General features: G+C 41.4%; 1 protein-coding gene across 2 annotated transcripts in view; it reads left to right on the forward strand.

The window, feature by feature from the left end:
- The window catches only part of FBXW8 (F-box and WD repeat domain containing 8), a 119830-nt gene that overhangs the window by 47200 nt on the left and 52485 nt on the right, over positions 1 to 20145 (forward strand). For both annotated transcript variants that reach the window (XM_023241460.2, XM_023241461.2), the window contains exon 5: positions 2433 to 2590. In XM_023241460.2, the coding sequence (XP_023097228.2) occupies positions 2433 to 2590 (158 nt within the window). The remainder of the gene's footprint in view (positions 1 to 2432; positions 2591 to 20145) is intronic.

Raw genomic sequence — 20145 nt, forward strand, 5'->3', positions numbered from 1 at the left:
TGATGGGACTAGTGTGGTCACCGAGGAAAGGAAGGGGTTTAGCAACAGGCTGGTTTGTGGGGAACTGAAGCCTTTCAAGGAGCACATGCATTTAATTCTAGACACATGGCATCTCAGGGTGAGTGGGACATTTTTTGTGGAGGACAGGTCCATCAGGACCCTCCACGTATTAATAGAGCGCTCTTGGTGGGGCCCTTCGTGCCCTCCCTCTCCTCCTCCCAGGAGCTGAGCGGGGGCATCCGGTTGTATTTCCCAGCTTGCTGCTGGGTGTGGTCCAGCAGTTTTTCAGGTTTTGGTTTTGTGGTTTTGCCTCCAAACTATATGTGTAAAGGGACCTTGGGGCTGGAGCTCAGGCCGCTGAAACGCTCTCCTGTGGCCCCTGGTGGGGTGCACCTGTGAGACTGTGGGTGTGGGCCAGCGTACTGGTCGTCAGCGGACAGGAAGCACACCTCCCAAGCACACCTCACCCTGAAAGCCCTTCGTTCTCTGACTACTGCGTTCCCTTTCCGTGTCTCCCACTCCCCTTCTCTGTACTTCTGGGGGCGTCACCACCCTTCTCTCTTTTCTTTTTTTTTAATCTTTTTTAATGTTTATTTATTATTGAGAGACAGAGCATGAGCAGAGGAAGGGCAGAGAGAGAGGGAGACACAGAATCCAAAGCAGGCTCCAAGCTGTCAGCACAGAGCCCGACGCGGGGCTCGAACCTACAAACCACGAGATCATGACTTGAACCAAAGTTGGACGCTTAACCAACTGAGCCACCCGTGTGCCCCACCCTTCTGTCTTTTCTGAAATGGCTCCTTCCTTCCACATGGAATGTAACCTGGAGAATCTCATCATGCACAGTCTAGACAGTCAAACACGTTATCTCTGTTGAGTGTTGCGATAGCTAAGCGAGTGGCCTCTGTCCAGGGAACGCCGGAGTTGTTGTCAGGGATGTCGTGGTGAGCTGGTAGATCTGGCACAGTGGTGTGTGTTCTTGTGTAGGGTTCCTCATTAGGAGGGGTGATTTGGAATACTGCCCGGAAGACCTGGGAGCCAGCGGCCGTGCTTTGGCCGCGAGGATATCAATATCCGCCCTTGCTTGCTTATCGCCAGGCTTAACGACACTCGTGGAGTGAACGTTCCTATTTACTGGAGGATCAGTGGTCCTGCAGAGTTCCCTGAGTCCGATTTTAGAAAGCACGTCTCTCCTGTTGGCCCTTTACACCACACGTACGCTCCCCAGGCACTGTCCTGCAGGGGGAGAACCGGATCTCCAACGGAGGGACTTTGTGTGACAGAATCACCTTTGAATTACATGATATGTGTATTTACTGTCAGTAGTTTGAGGGAAATCCTGCTACGTTCAGTAAACGAAGCACTCCTCTATCAGAGTGTTCTTAGTTTGTTTATTGAGAAATCTCCCATGAGAAATTGATCTGTAACGACTTCACAGATCTATCATGTGATTTCAGTAGTTAAGTAAATCTCAGAGATTATCTTGTTTGAGTGTGTATACTTTTAATGTCAGATCCAAGAAACCCTGAAGGACCTACAGCGTCAGGAGGACTGAACCTGCTTAAACTTGCCTGCCTGTCTTTGTGTTTGTGGAGGTGCATCATTAGACTCTTAAAGCATTTCTAACACACCTCCTCACAGTCGCCGTACATGTTGAATCGAACCCTCTGTGGCAGATGTAAGGAACTTGGTGTAAATACCTCGATGGCAGGCACACCACCTCATCTGGTCATTCCATTATCCTCGTATCTGTGGGGCCTGATGTCTGAGCAGCTTCTGGCCCTGCCTTGGCTTTGATGGAGAGAGTCATTTGTTGGAGTGGCAGTAGTAATAGGAGAGAGTGAGTGCTCCTATTTTCTAAGTGGGCAAAACCGGGGAGCGTCATGCATTCGGGCAAGAGCTTTTCATGAGAAAGCAGCATTGTCTGGCTGCTAAAGGCAAGATTTAATTGTTTCAGCAAATCAATTAGTCTTTGGGGACTTTAATCAGTCAAATCTGATGCACGGATGAGGCATTAGAAAGCTCGAGCCTGTAAGACCATTAGTCCTTAGCATCTCTCTGTCTTGAGTGTATATGTGTAAACAAACACTGGGACTTCTACAAATTCCTGCTAGCCATCCCTTTGCTGGGAGAATGCAGGGTAGCAGACTCGTTACGATAGCGTAAAGGAGATCTCGACACCCAGTGTCGTAGTGTGGCGTTCTCATTGAACCGTCACCATTGTGCTGTGAGAACACGAACCGTGTTGACAGCCTTCTGTCGTCTGCTTGACATTTTCTCCTGTTGGAGTCACTCATCTAAACAACGTGGCAGGAGTGGTTCTACACCGACCAGATCTTCTTCCTCTGGTGTTTTAAGGCTCTCCCCATTTCCCCCACCACAGCCCTGCTCTCCGGTCCCCATTTGGACCCAGGTGTGCCCTTCTTTTCCAGATATACATCAGGGGACGTAAGGGTGTGGGACACCCGCACCTGGGACTACACAGCCCCTTTCCTGGACTCAGAGTATGAGGAGGACGAGCCTGGAATGCAGCCATATGTCTCCTTTGTGAGGATAAACAGCTCGCTGGCGGTAGCGGCTTATGAGGATGGTAAGTAACCGGCAACCCTCCTCCCTATTAAGGAAAAAAAAAAAGCTTTACAAAAATTAAGCAGCTGTGGCCGGCTCCCCCCTGTAATCCCTGCATACATACACGTGGGCACACGCACATGTGCACACACATACACCCACTCTTTGCCTTTATGTGAAGAAGTTGGCCAATAACCGTCCATGCATTAGTAGGCAGTGGAGCACAGCACCCAGTAAGACTGGTGTTTAATTCCTACTGGAGCTGGTAGACTGGGTTTCTGTGCCAGACACGAGGCTGGCCAAGCCATCTTAAGCAAATAGCTTGTTTGGTATAAAATATTAAATATACTTGGCCTACTTTTCCTTCAGTCTCTGCTCAGTCCAAAGGGAACAGGGAAAGGGAGGGATAGACAGATAATCTATTGACAAATATGGAAATAGAAAAATAAAAGTCAGTGCCTACCTTTTCCTGGCACTTCCATACCATACAAGATAATTTACGGTGATCTGTGGTCTCTCTGGGATTGATAGAATCCTTTTGTGTACAAACAACTGTGGATTTACAGAACTAGCTAGGAAAAGTCTAAAATTATATGCACCTGAATCATGAAACACTGGTCAGTTTTGTAGCTAACAGGAATAATGATTTCGAGGGCCATGACATCCGTGTTCCTGCCTTCCATTATGTGTGAATTTGGAATCTCTAAGCTCTGTTTCCCCACTTGCCTGAAAGGTGAACCACAAAATATTTTGGAATGTTAGTGTTCATGTTGTGGCACTATGGCAAATCTTCAGAGTCAGTGGTTGGCTCAGGGACAAAACTATAGTAAAGTAGCTCATGGGCAATTTTAGATTCGTACGTCATTTAAAAAATAGGGCTGAAGTCTTGAAAATATTTTCGATTTAAAATTTACTTTAACAACATGAACTCTGTTCTTTCAGTTTGACATTAGTAGACACCATTGGTAGATTTTTTTCAGCCTCTAGAAATTCAGCTAAGCTGTTTCTGTGGTATGTAGTATTTCCTCTATGTTTACTGAGATCCTGGATAGATAACAGAAGATCAGCTTGAGTGTGTTTGGTACTTTCCAAATTACCAATGAGGTTTTTTGTGTGTGTGGTTTAATTTTTTAAATTTTATTTATTTATTTTTAAATTTACATCCAAATTAGCTAGTATATAGTGCAACAATGATTTCAGGAGTAGATTCCTGAATGCCCCTTACCCATTTAGCCCATCCTCCCTCCCACAACCCCTCCAGCAACCCTCAGTTTGTTCTCCATATTTACTTGTCTCTTCTGTTTTGTCCCCCTCCCTGTTTTTATATTATTTTTGTTTCCCTTCCCTTGTGTTCATCTGTTCTGTGTCTTAAAGTGCTCCTATGAGTGAAGTCATATGATATTTGTCTTTCTCTAATTTCCCTTAGCATAATACCCTCCAGTTCCATCCACGTAGTTGCAAATGGCAAGATTTCATTCTTTTTGATTGCCGAGTAATACTCCTTTGTATATACGTACCACATCTTCTTTATCCATTCATCCATCAGTGGACATTTGGGCTCTTTCCATACGTTGGCTATTGTTGAAAGTGCTGCTCTAAACATGGGGGTGCATGTGTCCCTTCGAAACAGCACACCTGTATCCCGTGGATAAATGCCTAGTAGTGCACTTGCTGGGTTGTAGGGTAGTTCTGTTTTTAGTTTTTTGAGGAGCCTCCATACTGTTTACCAGAGTGGCTGCACCAGCTTGCATTCCTAGAGGGTTTTTTAAATACAAGTATGCAAAGGTTGTAGTACAGTTAGAATCCTACAGTTTTAGAATCCTCTCCTAGCCCCCCCCCGCCACGTGCATACATGTACACCCACATTTTTCTTCAGACGGGGAAATGGGGGTCCAGAGAGGCCAACGGAGTGATTTGCTTGAGTGCATCCAGAAGTGTGAATATGTGTCCCAGGCCATGCCAGGGTTGTAGTGCGCTATTTATGTAATCTGAAACACAGATGCCTGGAGGAATATGGGCACCTGATTGATTTCCACCCCCACGTTTCCTATCTTGTGAGCTTGAAAATACAGCTTGAGGAGATAGGCACGCGGGCTCCTGGTTTTGCGTCACTGGTGGCAATCGTGTTTGTCCCCCTCTTCCCTGTTGCCGCACAGAAACATTGGGGAGCCACAAAGGTAGGACAGAGAGACTACTTCCTTTGGCAAATAATGGCCAAAATGTATTTTTAAAACTTGATTTTAAAAAATACAGTTAAAATTCAAACAGAGCAAAAGTATAAAATGAAAAGAAAGTGTATCCAAAGAGAAGCTGACGTGTTCCATCCTGCCCCCCTGTCTCTGTTCCTTTCACGTTTTACTCAGAGGTCCTATGCGATGTGCTTTTCTGCACCTTGCTTTTATTTTATTTTATTTTATTTTATTTTATTTTATTTTATTTTATTTATTATTTTATTTTATTTTTTTAATAACATAATGACACATCTTGGTATCCTTCCACATTGGCACTTACAGGTAAACTTTTTCATCCTGTGTACTATGGCATGAAGTGGCTGTATTTATAATTTATTTATTAGAGCTCTTAATGACACACACTTGGATTGTTTATTTTTGTTATTAAAAACAGCGCTGCAAGCAATATCCTCTAACAAATATCACGATGGACTCGTGCGAGTCCAGCTATGGGGTAAATTACTAGTCATTACCGGGTTGGAGGCTACAGATGCTTTATGTTTTGATAAATACTACCAAATTGCCCTCCAAAAAGGTTCAACCAGTTAATGGTTGCACCAAATAGATGAGAGTGACGGCTTCCTCATGCTGGTCTGATGGGTGGAAATGGCATTTCCCCGTTGTCTTTGTCTGCCTTCATGTGAATGCAGTGAATTTCATTGTCTTCCTTTTTCCCTATTTTTCTGCAAATGGCTTGTTCCTGTCTGTTCCCATTTTTCTCTGAGTTCTCTTTTCTGGTTGGAAAGAAAGGGATAAGGACGTAGTCCTTGCCATGCCTACTTCAAGTATATTTTTTCAGCTCGTCAGTTTTTCTTCGGTGGACCTTATTTATGGTTTATTTTTCAAGATGGTAGTTGTACATGTGTATAATTCTAATTTTTTGAGAGAGAACATGTGTGCAAGGGGGGGGAGGGGCAGAGGTGGGGAGATAGAGAATCCCGAGTAGGCTCCATGCCCAGCACAGTACCTGACGTGGGACTCGATCTCTCAAACTGTGGAATTGTGACCTGAGTCGAAATCAAGAGCCAGACTCTTTAACTGACTGAGCCACCCAGGCACCCCCTAATTTAATTTTTTAATCGATAAATGAAGTGGGTTTCATTTTATAATTTAACGTCTTTGAATAAGTACTACATTTGGGGGGACATAAGATGAAACAACTATAAACAGTTACACGTTGAGAAGTCTTGCTTTTACCTATTTTGTCTACTCCATTCTAAAGCAACCATATATTTTAGGATTTTGTCTGTCCTTCCAATATTTCAGCATTGTAAATATAAGCAAATATGAATATTCTTATTCTCCCCCCCTTTTTTAAAATTTTTTAAAATGTTTGTTTATTTTTGAGAGAGAGAGTGAGAGTAGGGGAGGGGCAAACAGAGGGAGACACAGAATCCGAAGCAGGCTCCGGGCTCTGAACTGTCGGCACAGAGCCCAACGTAGGGCTCGAACTCAGGAACCGCCAGATCATGACCTGAGCCGAAGTCGGATGCTCAACTTACTGAGCCCTTCAAGCTGCCCATTCTCCCCCTTTCTCTTAAATGAAAGCTCACATATTACTTTGTATTATTCCACACCTTGGCTTTTTTTCACTTAATGACCTGTCTTGAAAGCTTGTCCATGTCTGTATATAGAAAAACAGCTTCCTCTTTTTTTCATACCTGCACAGTATTCGATACGTACAAGGACCTTGGTTCACTGACACTGTCCGTTATTGAGGAACTGTTGTGTTGTTGCTGACCTTCTGCCATTACAGCATTGTAATGAAAGACCCTGCCTATAAGACCGTTCGTGTACATGCAGGAAGGGTAGTTTCCTAAAAAATTGACGAATCAAAGGGGAAATGCAAATGGGGTTTATACAGTGTTGCTCTGTCACCAGCAAGGTATGTAGGTATGCCTGTTTCCTCACAGTTTTTTTTTTTTTAATGTTTATTTATTTTGGAGACAGAGTGAGAGCAGGGAAGGGGCAGAGAAAGAGGGAGATACAGAATCTGAAACGGGCTCCAGGCCCTGAGCTGTTTGTTAGCACAGAGCCTGATGGGCTCGAACCCATGAACCACGAGATCATGACCTGAGCCGAAGTCGGACGCTCAATGACTGAGCCACCCAGGCACCCCTATTTCCTCATAGTTTTGCCAGCAAGATGTGTTTCAGACATCTAGGTATTTGTTGGTTTGATAGATCAGAAATGGTATCCAAGGGCACCTGGCTGGCTCAGTCGGTGGAGCGTGTGTGTGACTTTTGATCTCGAGATTGTGAGTTCCAGCCCCATGTTGGGTGTAGAGATAACTGAAAAATAAAATCTAAAAAAAAAAAAAAAATGGTACCCAAATGTAGTTTCAGTTTACATCTCTTAGCCTAAGAATTTTTTTCATCTTTGTACCTGTTACTTGTACCTCTTTCTAATAAGCTGGGGCTTATTTTTCATGCTTGAATTTTGGCCAATGTAGAGTTCATCCTGGGACCGTATAAAATACGAATCTGAGAATTTTTTTTCTGGCATCTCTTACTAGAAAGCCCATCCCTACCTACTCACTGGTTTGAGGTGCTGCCTTTATGTTTTTAGGTGTGAGATTCTCTTAGTACCCAGGTCTGTTTCTGGATGTTATGCTCTGTTCCTGTTGGTCTGTCTAGTTGTTTTACTTTTACACCTTCACGTTTGTCTTTCTCAGTTTCCTGGCATGCTTTGGGGGGGTCAACCCTACTCTAAGGTCAGATTCAATCTATAGTACTTCCATCATTTATGTTGAAATCTTTGGTTGGTCTCAAATTCATGTTGGTATAAGGACTATTTCTTTGGTGAGAACTCTTATGCGTTTATTTCCCTCTCACTCTGAGCTGGTTTTACCAGTCTGATTGGGATTTAACTATTCATGGGCTACACAACTCTTTCGTTTTTTTCCCAGACCTCAGGTGGCATTGTCTTTGGTCTCACTTCAGTTTAACAGATTGACACTGTGGTATTTATACCAACATATTCATGAGTAGCTACTTCTGGGCAAAGACAGATTGAAATAATCAAATGCACATTTTGATACTGTTCCTTTCCAGGAGCCGCAAACAGGCACTTCTTAGGCAAAACACGGTGAAAAGGCAATGTACCTTGTGGGGTCTGCTGTGTAGTATTTGCAACTGCCATGCAGAAGAGAAGAATAAGATGATAGGATGAGTTCATGAACTTCAGCACCCTTGGCTGTGCCGAAGGGAGGCTCTTAGCCACTGAGGCCCTGTTGATGGTCTACACACGTATTCTCCACGGAAGGGGTCTGATCCAGAGGGGAGATGGAAGCCGCTTTGGGTGCAAGGAAGTCGTCCCTACATCCTCTTCAGCCTCCTCGCCCTGCGGGAACACTGTACACCCACCTGGGGTGTTGAGATTTGGCAAGGTGATCCACAGTTGTGATTTTGTGAATTCCAACCCACTGGCCTCATATTTCTTCTGCCTTGTTTCCGATTGTCAGCGCTGGCCGTCCTCCAGTTTGATTTTACCACTAATTGTGTTGCACGTTACCGTACCGAAATGAATCAAATCAAAATGCTTTTCCTGGAGCATTAGATAAAGCAGGCGAAGGTTCTGAGTAATGAGCAGATGCTGCTAATGCGGGGACAGTGGGGACCTTGCCAGGACTCCATCTGCTCCATGCTTGCCTGCCTCTGGCCCCGAGCCACAGCACGAGGGAAGGCGGTGTACTCGAAACCCGCTCCCCGTTCACAGAGTTTGTCTTGAAAACTCACTGTTGGGTGAGAAATGAGATGGCACCCTTCGTAGGTGCAAAGAAGTTCTCGTCTGGCCCCCTGAGTGGACAGGAGAGACACGGCCCGGTGGGTATTAGCTAGCGTGTGGAAGCCGGGCTGGAATAGCCAACAGTCGTCCTGTGCCACCGTCCGGCAAGGCGGAGTGGCTTCTCCACTCGTGCGACACTCCCAGCACAATTGTCGCAACACACACATGCTCCGTTGTCCCAGGGCTGGGGTGACTGTCATTTCTCACTTCCTGGCGTAGGAACAATGGATGGGAGTGGGTCTCTCCGGGCCTCGGTAGGACCGTGTTTTAGTTAGGCGGCTTTGATGGAGACTGGGTGCTTTTTAAGCTTTGTTTATAATTGTATGTTTAACAAAAAAATGAATTCTTTGGTTTGCTTATGTGTCTTGTGTGTATGTTGATGGTGACATTTGAATATAATGGCATAACTTGTGACTATAGTAACATACAATTACGGCCCCGCCTCCCCCCCAATCAAGATAGAAGTTTTAGAAGTGGAACATTAACATGTCAGAGCATCGCTTGGGAGGTGGCTGAGACACCTGGCTCTGGATTATGGAGGATTTTTTTTTTTTTTTTTTTTTTGCCAAGGCCTTTCTTGGCTGTTCATTTTTCTCTTCAGTTTCAGTAACTAGTTTTTGTTTGAAACCTCTGCCTACCCTTGGGTCTAGGAGTCTTCCTCAGATATTTGACAAAACAAAATGCAACCACTTTCTGACAACCCCCCAAATACTGGGTGTAGTCCTTTTAAAAGATAGGATACCTTGATAGACATGAACAGTGAACAGTAGGAACACTCACATGGTCAAGTTCCTCGGAGCGGAATTAAACCCTGAAATGCAGAGTTCTGAACTGAGGTCATTCTTTTCAGTGTTGAGGGAGTATTTCTGGGGGGATTGAACTTGAAAGTGGACTGCCATCTGGCATGGGCTGGAGTGCTACATTGCGTTTCATAGACATGCCATAGGGACTGTGCATGTGCAGGACGTTTTTGAATAAAAAAAAACTTAGGGGGCTCCTGGGTGGTTCAGTCAGTAAAGCATCCAACTCTTTCTTTTTTTTTTTTTTAACTTCATGTTTACTTATTTTTGGGAGACAGAGAGGGCGAATGAGAACAAGTGGGGGAGGGGCACAGAGAGAGGGAGACACAGAAACCCAAGCAGGCTCCAGGCTCTGAGCTGTCAGCCCAGAGTCCAACACGGGGGTTGAACTCACAAACCGCGAGATCATGACCTGAGCCAAAGTTGGACGCTTGACCGACTGAGCCACCAGGTGCCCCTAAAACATTCAACTCTTAATTTGGGCTCAGGTCATGATCTCACAGTCATGAGATTGAGCCCTATGTCAGGCTCATCTCTGGGTTGTGGAGCCTGCTTAAGATTGGCTGACTCTCTCCCTCTCAAAAAAATGAAAAATCTTTTAAAAGTTTTTCCATTTTTGGTGAGAAACATTTGGCATTATATTGCACACTTGGTTACATATGCTTTGGGCTGAGTTGCACACTTTGGGTTACATATGCTTTGTTCCTCAAATGGGAATTTAGAGATAAAGTCTTGAGCAGGAGCTGTGAGATCTCTACAAAAGGTTTGTTCTGTTTACATCTATAGTTTTATAGGAATCTAAAAAAAAAAGAAAAACAAAACTGGATCCTTTGACCTTGTAACTGAACCATACTGCATGATCTCAGTGTTTGAATTTGCATTTTGTGTTCCCAGCCTATTGGCACCAAGTGATCACATGACCTACATGCCTTGTGGTTGTTTTTCATGCTGTGGGTCCACAGGTGACTTTTTAGAAGTCTGCAATCTCTCAAATTTAAGAAACACTGGGGAGGGAAGTTCTTATGCTATAGGCACAGATTAGCAGATGATAAATTTCTAGGATAACCACATGTTTTTGAAGTTACTAATGAAAAAAACTTGAAACAATTTTTCTCATGCGGAAGTGGCACATTAAATTTATGGGAGGAGATTTGGTGGTAATCTGATTTATTGCGTGGTTTTCCTGAAAACTGATTTTTTTTTTTTAATGTTTATTTCTTTTGAGAGAGAGAGAGCACAAGCAGGGGAGGGGCAGAGAGAGGGAGAGAGGGGGAAAGAGAGAATCCCAAGCAGGCTCTTCGCTGTCAGTGCAGAGCCTGACAAGGGGCTGGATCTCACAAACTGGGAGACCACGACCTGAGCTGAAATGAAGAGACAGGTGCTCAACTGACTGAACCACCCAGGCGCCCCTGAAACCTGATATTTAGTAGCACACAGTATGATGCATTAAATTCCAAGTATTTGTCCTGTCTTATTAAAGTTGAGATTAAAAATAGAAAGGAACAAAAAAATAGTGCAAAGTATTTTTCCAGGGAGACAGTTGGAGACTACAGAAATAAATTATCAAAGTTCTTAAATGTACCTAATGAAATCCAAACATTAATTTGTTGTTTTGGAGGCTGATAGATCAGCGTGAAAATTTAATTTCCCTTTCAATACTTGTAATTTTGATTGTAGCGTTTATTCTGTACTAAACCCTAGGGCTCTGTTAAAGCAGAAGTAAACATACTCGTGGAGTGTATTTTTGTTTTAAAAGCAAGATGTGCCCGCTTGTCTGCCATTCCAGTCAAAAGGCTGTTAGGCAAGCTGCAGTAGCCCAGTGGGGCCAGGGACAGGTGGAGGAGGGAGTCTGAACAGTGGCCTGGCGGGTGTGGGAGGTTGGCAGCATCGAGGCAGATGGAATTAGGTAAGTATATTAAGGATCGTGGAAGCCAGTTTTCTCACTATTGGAGATGGGAGTTACAGGCATGGAAGAGAGCGATCCAGATGAACCCTGTGGTGCTGGATTGGAATAGGAGGTGTCCGTGTGGAATTCATGGTTTTCAACATAGATGGAGAAGCGAGTAGAGATGTACATGCGCTAGTACGTGTGTCCTAGCTTTGTTTGCTGGGAAGGTGTAAGAGCAGTAATAGTCCAGTAGCAGTGAACACATGTAGTGCTCAGATCTTAAAAATACGAGTCTCCATTGAAAGGAATCGGGGCTGCTTGGCAAAGAGGTTGACTCCAGGGCTGGGCTAGGGAAAGAATGAAATAAGCCTGGAACATCCTACTGTACCAGGGAATATGGAAGTGCTTAAGGAATAAGGGTGACGTGTCAAAAGAACACAGAAGCTACCTTGAAGGCGTTCTCACTGGCCAAACCTGGGACAATTTGAATATCAGAATAATGCTAGTAACAGATTACAATTTACCGGACAAAATAGGAATCCTTGAGTTACACACTTAAAGTAGAATGTCACCTAACAAATACAGAAGGAATGATGGCATTAGAAAATCATTAATTGGCAGTTAGGATGATGATAATTGAGACAAAAAAAAATCTATTGATGCTAAAACTAGAGATGAGAAGAAGATAAGGGATAGGATTTTACATCTCAAAGAAGCTCCCTGCCAAACACTAATTAATTACAGAGTGAGGAAAAAAAGTAACTTTGTAGTCAAGTCTGGCAGATGCCAAATTAATAAAGTGGTCACATTCAACATCAGTAATGGGACAAATTGACATCCTGTGCTACTTAATAGAATACATTGAGACAAACACAGAATTGCTTCTGTGATATTCCAGTCAAAAAGGATATAGCCCGGTCGAATCATGAGGAAATATTAGAAGACCCAAATTGAAGGACATTCCACAGAAAGACTGATCTGACTCCTAAAAAGCTGTCAAACTCATGAAAGTGTTAAAAAAGAAAATATTCCAGGTTGAAGGAGACAAAACAAGGGAGTGCCATGTGTTATCCCAAATTGGATCCTTTTGCTATAAAGGACATTACAGGAACAATTGGAAATGGGATCTGAATAATGGGTATGCAGAAGTTCTTGCAAGTTTTCTGTAATTGTCAGATTGTTTCACCGTAAGTTTAAAAAAAACAAACTAACAACTTCTGCTTCTGATTAAGGTGAACTAACGGGGAGTAGATTTATTCTTCTGCCTTAAACAACCAGAAAACCAGGCAGAATATATGAAACAGTTTTCAGACATTGATCTTCTTTAAGGGATCAGAGTCTTGGACTACGTGTTTTTCAAACAAGCTTGCCAACCAGAAACAGCTTACCAACTAGAAACAACCCAGTACAAGGAAAGGGAACCTGAACAGAACCTGGACCTCACTGAGTTGAGGAGACACCAAGAGGTCAAGGAAGCCAAGATGGAAAGAATTTGTGGGCCAGAGTGTCAGGGAGGAGGGAGCTGCGCAAAGGGAGAACTCTGCAGATCTAAAGGGACCCCTCTGTCTTTGAGTACTGATGTGCCCGTGTGTGAGAAGAAATACCCAAGACCAGGGAAATAACTGCCAGAAAAGGAGAAGGCAGAACAGTTTTTGAAGCTCACATGGGGTTAGGAATAGTTTTCATTCCCACCAAACATCAGGGAAAGAGCTCTCTCTTCTTCTAAGGCCATTGATCCTATCATGAGGGCCCCCTCTCAAGACTTAATCTAATCCCAATCACCTCCCCAAAACCCCATCTCCATATAGCATCACATTGGGGCTTTAAGCTTCCACTTGTGAATCTGAGGGGAGACAAACATTCAGTCCATAGCTTTACAAGAAAGCTATTTTAAGTATGAAGATACAAGTAGGTTAAAAGGATGGGCAGTTATACCATGCAAGCATAAATCAAAAGAAAGCTGGAGTGGCTAAATTAATTTCAAACAAAGTAGATTTTATTTTTTTTAATTTAATTTAATTTTTTAATGTTTATTTTTGAGAGAGAGAGAAAGAGGTGAGTGGGCAAGGAATAGAGAGAGAGGAAGACACAGAATCCGAAGCAGGCTCCAGGCTCCGAGCTGTCAGCACAGAGCCCAATGTGGGCTTGAACTCATGAACTGTGAGATCATGACCTCAGCCGAAGTTGGACGCTTAGCCAACTAAGCCACCCAGGCACCCTAAACAAAGTAGATTTTAGAACAGGGAATATTATCAGGGAAAAAAGGGACATTTCATAGTGATAAAAGGGGCCAGTTCATCAAGTGGATATAAAAACCCTAAATATGTATGCGTCTAATAACACAACTTCAAAATACACAAAAGCGACCAGTGAAAGGGGAATAGACAAATTCATAATTATAGTGGAAATTTCAGGCACTTTGATTTCAGTAATTGATGCAGGTAATCAGTAATTAGTAAGGTCATACAAGATTGAACAACATTGTCAGACAGTTTTACCTAATTGACATTTATAGAACTTTATCCGCAGCAACTACAAAATACACATTCTTTTCAGGTAGATCAAGACAGACTATGTTCTGGGCCATAAAACTAGTTTCAGTAACTTTAAGACGATCGATATCCTACAAAATGTGTTTTCCCACAAAGTGTGTTTTTGGACAACTACAGAATTAAAGTGAAAATAACAAAATAGCTATAAAACCTGCAAGTCCTTGGAAATTAAACAACACACTTTCTTAAAAATTTATTTTTTTTACTTCAGTTTTGACAGAGAGTGAGAATGGTAGAGGGGCAGAAAGAGAGGGAGACACAGTATCTGAAGCAGGCTCCAGGCTCTGAGCTGTCCCCTCAGAGCCCCATGTGGGGCTCAAACTCCTGAACGGTGAGCTCATGACCTGAGCCAGAGTTGGATGCTTAACCGACTGAGCCACCTAGGCGCCCCTGAACAGCACACTTCTAAATAACCCATAAGTTAAAGAAGAGGGACGCGTGGGTGGCCCAGTTGGTTGAGCATCCAACTTCGGTTCAGGTCGTGATCTCCCATTTCATGAGTTCCAGCCCTGTGTCGGGCTTGCTGCTGTCAGCGCGGAGCCTGCTTTGGATTCTCTGTTCCCGCCTCTCTCTGCTTCTCCCCCGCTCATGCTCACTCGTTCTCAAAAATAAACATTAAAAAAATAAATCAGGTAATATTTTGAATGAAAGTGAAAAACCGTATATCAAAGTGTATGCAATGTAGCCAAAGCAGTGCTTAGAGGGAGATTGAAAGCAATAAATGCTTACATTAGAAAAAAGTCTCAAGTCCATGATCTCACTTTTCACCTTAACTAGAAAAAGAGCAAATTAAAATAAGCAGGAGAAGTACAATAATAATAGGAATCCATGAAATTGAAGGGGGAAAAATACAGGAAAATCAAAACTGGTTTGTTTAAAAAAAAAAAAAAATCAAGTTGACCAGCACTAGTCAGAATGATTAGGGGGAAAAAACCCAACATCAGGAATGCAAAAGGCACATCATCACAGATCTTACAGATGTTAAGACTGCACTGAAAAATTATGAACTTTACACCAGTAAATTCATCCTCTTAGATGAAGTGGATAAATTGACTTTTTGAAAGACACAAGCTACCAAAATTCACTTAAGAACTAGAAAGCTTAAAATAAAATTCAAGTCCAGTGGCTTTACTGGAGAATTCTACCAAGGGTCTAAGGAAGTAATAATCCTGTATACTTTCATAAAATAGACTAGGAGGGAACACTTTTCAATGAGATCAGCATTACCCTCATACCAAAACCAGATACGAAAAAAATAACTGGTGTATGAAAACAAGGAAACTACAGATCAATATTCCACGTGAATAGAAGTGTAAAAATGCTTAACAAAAATACTGTAAAATGGAGTCCTACAATACATTGAAAGGATAATACATCATAGCCACTTAAGATTCATCCAGGGAATTTAAGGTTAGTTTAACACTTGAAAATCATTTCATTATATTAACAGATTATAAAAGAAAAACTGATCAACTCAATGAAACAGAAAAAAATACTTGACAAGAACCAATTAGTATTGATGATTAAAAACTCCTGGCTGACTGGGGTGCCTGGTGGCTCAGTCGGTTAAGCATCCAGCTTTGGCTCAGGTCATGATCTCATAGTTTGTGGGTTTGAGCCCCACGTTGGGCTCTGTTGACAGCTTGGAGCCTGGAGCCTGCTTTGGATTCTGTGGCTCCCTCTCTCTCTGCCCCTTCCCCGCTTATGCTCTCTCTCTCTCAAAAATAAATAAACGTTAAAAATTGAAAAACAAAAAGACTCCTGGCTGAGTGACATAGAAAGGGACCTTTCGGGGTGCTTGGGTGGCTCAATCAGTTGAGTGTCCGTCTTCATTTCATTTCAGCTCAGCTCATGGTTTCACAGTTTGTGGGTTCGAGCCCCATGACAGGCTCTGTGCTGATAGTGGGGAGCCTGCTTGGGATTCTCTCTTTTCCTGTCATCCACTTGTGTGTGCATGCTCTCTCTCTCAAAATAAACTAAAAAAAAAAAAAAAAAAAAAAAAAAAAAAAGACCTTTCTATGAAAGACCTACAGCTAACTTCATAATGGTACTTTTACATAATGGTAAAAGACCAGGCTTTCTCAAAATTGGAAACATGGCAAGGATGTCCACTTTTACTGCTGTTACCCAACACTGTATTGGAAGTCCTCCTTAGACCACTCATGCCAGAAAAAGAAAGGGCATACAGATAGAAAAAAGTAAGAGTGGTTGTAGATAAATTGTCTTTGCATAAAATCCTAAACAGTCAACAAAAATGTCACTAGAACTTGTAAGTATCTTTAGAACTGTCACTGGAGATGAGATCAGTATGCAAAAAACCAGTCGTATTCAAGTTAGCAACAGACAGTTGGAAAAACATAAGCTAATTGGGGTTAATTCAACAAATATTCAGCAAAATATGTGTAAGACCTATGTGCTGAAAACTACACAATACTGAGAGAAATTAAAGCCCAAATGAATGTAGAGACTTATATTCATGGATTGGAAGATTGAATGCTGTTGAGATTCAGCTGTCCCCTCAATGACCTAGCGATTCAGTTCAATCCCAATCAGAATCCCTGAAGAATTTTTTTTTCTTTTGATAGAAATTGATAAGCTTATTCTAAAATTTAAAATCTAAAAATGCATAGGACCAAGAATAGCAAGGAACAATTTTGAAAAAGAAGTACAAAGTTGGTAGAGTTACCCTATCCAATTTCAAGGTTTACTGTGAAACTAGTAATCAAAACAGTGTAACAATACTGGCCTGAGGATAGACCCATAGGCCACTGGAACAGAATAAAGTCCAGAAAAACCCACCCACTGATTTTTTAATAAAAGTGCCAAGGTCATTCAATGAAGAAATGATTGTCTTCTCAACAAATGATGTCGAAACAAGCAGATAGCTCTATTCCTTTTTATCCCTGCCTGTGAACCTCTACTTTTACTCCATGCTATCTACAAGTGAACTCAAATGGATTATATAGACTTAAATATAAAATTTTTGGACAAAAAGTAGAAAAATCTTTGAGACCTTGGCTGGGCGAAGATTTCTTAGGACACAGAAAGCACAAATTGTAAAATAAAAAAAAAAATGTCAGACTTCGTCAAGTAAAAACCTTTGATCGTGAAGATACTAAGAAAATGAAAAGGCAAGCTACAGATTGGCAGAAAATATTTGCAAAACACATCTGATATAGGACTTACATCTAGAATATATGAAGAACATTTATAGTTCAAATATAAGAAGACAGCCTATTAAAAGTAGAAGGTTTGGATAGACCTTTCAGAGAAGACCTATAAGTGGAAAGTAAACACATGAAAAGATGCTCAGCACCATTAATCGTTAGGGAAATGTGAATTAAAACCATTATGAAGTATACTGTTGCACATAATACACCGGCTTTAAAAGACCGATAATACCACATGTTGGTGAGACTGGTGGAGTTGGCACTTTCTTTCCTTGCTGGTGGGAATGCAAAATGGCGCAGCCACGTGGGTAAACAGGTTGGCAGTTTCTTACAAAACTAAACACAAACTCACCAGATGACCCAAGCACTCCCACTCCTATATTATCCAAGAGAATGAAACCTATGTTCACACAAAAACTTGTACTTGAATATTTATAGAATTTTATTTGTTTTAATATAATTTATCAAATTGGCTGACATACAGTGTGTATGGTGTGCTCTTGAGGGTAGATTACTATAGTTCATTGCTTACATGCTATAACATTTTAATCATGGTAGCTCCAAACTGGAAGCCATGTAGATCAATATTAACCGATGAATGAGTAGGTGTATTGTAGTACATCCATACAATAGGCCATCGCTCGTCAATTTTAGACAACAAACTACAGATACATGCAACAATACAGATAAATCTTAGTAGTGCTAATGCTAAGTAAAAGAAGCCAGCCACAAAAGAGTACATACTATATAATTCTGTTTATGTGGAATTCTAGAAGAAGCAAAACTATGACAGAAAGCAAGTGAATAGTTGCCAGGGGAAGGTGACTGTCAAAAGTGTGGTGGAAATATTCTGTTATGATTGGGTGGTGGTTACGGGACCATAAATATTTGTCTGTTCGTATCCAATAGTGCACTTAAAGTTGATGAGGTTTTTTTTACATGTAGGTTAGAACTACATGATTTTTTAACATATTTTTACAAGACCCAAAAGTCCCATTTCAAGATTTTCTACAATATAGTTGGTGCTACTCTTGGGAAGTTTTGTTTTGTTGGTTTTTGCTCATCAGGAAAGTCAAGATTCTGAAATGTGTTAGAGTCCAAGGACAAGAGTGCTTTCCATCTCGGTTCTAGAGTTGAGTGGATGCTTGAGAACAGAGAATTCCCCTGGTGGCTCATGGCCACCAGAACATGTTTAGTGATTGAAGTTTTTGTTGTGTCTTTAATTTAACAATAATCTTTCGTGAAGAAATCTGGACCTATTTTCAAAGAAATACAAAGTAATAGATATTGTATTTATGGGATCATAGTATAGTGGTAGCAGGCATGGCCAAAAATAGTGGCTATATGTACCTGGAATTGTTCCTCTTTCTTTGTGTTTAACTCTGCTCTGAAATAGGACTTAAAACCCAGGATCATGCGATATTACAAAAAAAAAAAAAAATTCCTGGATAAGCAACTCTCCTCAATTCTTTATTCCAAGGCCATGGAAGACTTTTCTGCATATTTTAAAGAGCTTATGACCTTTGAGGCAAAGACCTGGCTTTTATTCTAATTCCTAAGAGTTGCAGGCATGCATTGTGCTACCCTAGTAACAATAAGCGCAGCTAGTGCCCAGATCTTGGTCTCTAAATATCATTAATTCTTCAGTGAGTGGAACCAGTGCTAGGAGAGACAAATACAAGATGAGTCTGGAACATCTTGTGGGACCAGAATGTAAGGATGGACCAAAAAAAAAAAAAAAAAAAAAAAGTGGGTAAGATGGAAGGAGGAGGTTCTCTTTATAGGAAAATGGAAACAAACTGGAGCTCTTTCCCAATGGCAAAATCAGGGGCAGTTCAAGCAACAAAATAGGATATTAATGGATTATAACCTATAGAATAAAGTAAATATCCACGAGTCCATGCCAGTATAAATAAATAGTTAAATAAATAAGCAAGGGAGAAGAGTCAGCTCTTCTTTACAATAGCATTTCAATTAATGAATTTCTCTATATGGAGGAGTGATGAAAATAGAAACTCATTTGGCAAGTGCTAGAATAATTCTTACAGGCAAGAATCAATGGATGCTAAAATTAGTATGATGAAAAACAGGATATGGTGAATAATGAGAAATTGACATCATGTACCTCCTGATTCACTGAAAAGGCACGTTACTTCTGTGCTACTTATGTCAAAAAATGCATAACCTGATTTTAACCATGAGTAAACATTAGACAACTGAGAGATCTTCTATAAGATACATGGTCAGTACTTTTCAAGTGTCAGGGACAGGAAGGACAAAGATAGATTGAGGAATTGTCTCAGAGCAAGGAGACATGACAAATGCAACATGGAATTCTGAATTGGATCCTGGACGGGGTCGGGGGTGGGGGAAGGATTTTGGTGAACCACTTCATGAAATGGAAATAAGGTCTATAGGTTAAACATCTTGTATCAGTGTTAATTTCCTGGCTTTGATCATGTTACTGTGGTTATGTAATATGTTAACATCGGGGAAGCTGGGTGAAGGGTCAACTGTAACTCGTATGATTTTTAGAGCTTTTTTGTAAGTCTCAAATATTTCAAAATTAAAAAATCATTAAACAAGGTAAAATTTTTCTCATAGCAGGTTAAAATGCCATGTATTTATATGCTGATTACTCAGGGAAAAAAAATGTGCCTGACCGTTTTCTTTTTCGCTGAATTGGGAGCCTGATATTCGATGAGATTAGGACCTAGGTTCTTCTGGTGGTGATTCTACGATTAAGGATTCTCCATATACTTTGTGTCTGTATTTTGCTATTTATCTTTGGGCTATTCTTTCCCCCTTTTATAAAATGCATGATGGTATGAGTGATATTTCATTTCCAAAGAATACTTTTTAAAGAATGATATAGCCATTTTATTTTATTATTTAAAATTTTTTTTCACATTTATTTATTTCAGAGAGTGAGACAGTGTGTGAGCGGGGGAGGGACAGAGAGGGAGGACACAGAATCTGAAGCATAGCCATTTTATTTTAAAATGTCAGTATTTAGCAGTATGCCAGAAGTTAGGGGTTTTTTTGGTGTGTTTTTTGGTTTTTTGGGGTTTTTTTTGCCACTACACGATAAACAAGATTTTTCGGTTTTATATGTAAGATATGAAAGGGAGACCTGATTTGCCAAAATGA

The sequence above is a fragment of the Felis catus genome, chromosome D3 (genome assembly GCF_018350175.1).
Source record: "Felis catus isolate Fca126 chromosome D3, F.catus_Fca126_mat1.0, whole genome shotgun sequence".
Taxonomy (NCBI): Eukaryota; Metazoa; Chordata; class Mammalia; order Carnivora; family Felidae; genus Felis; species Felis catus.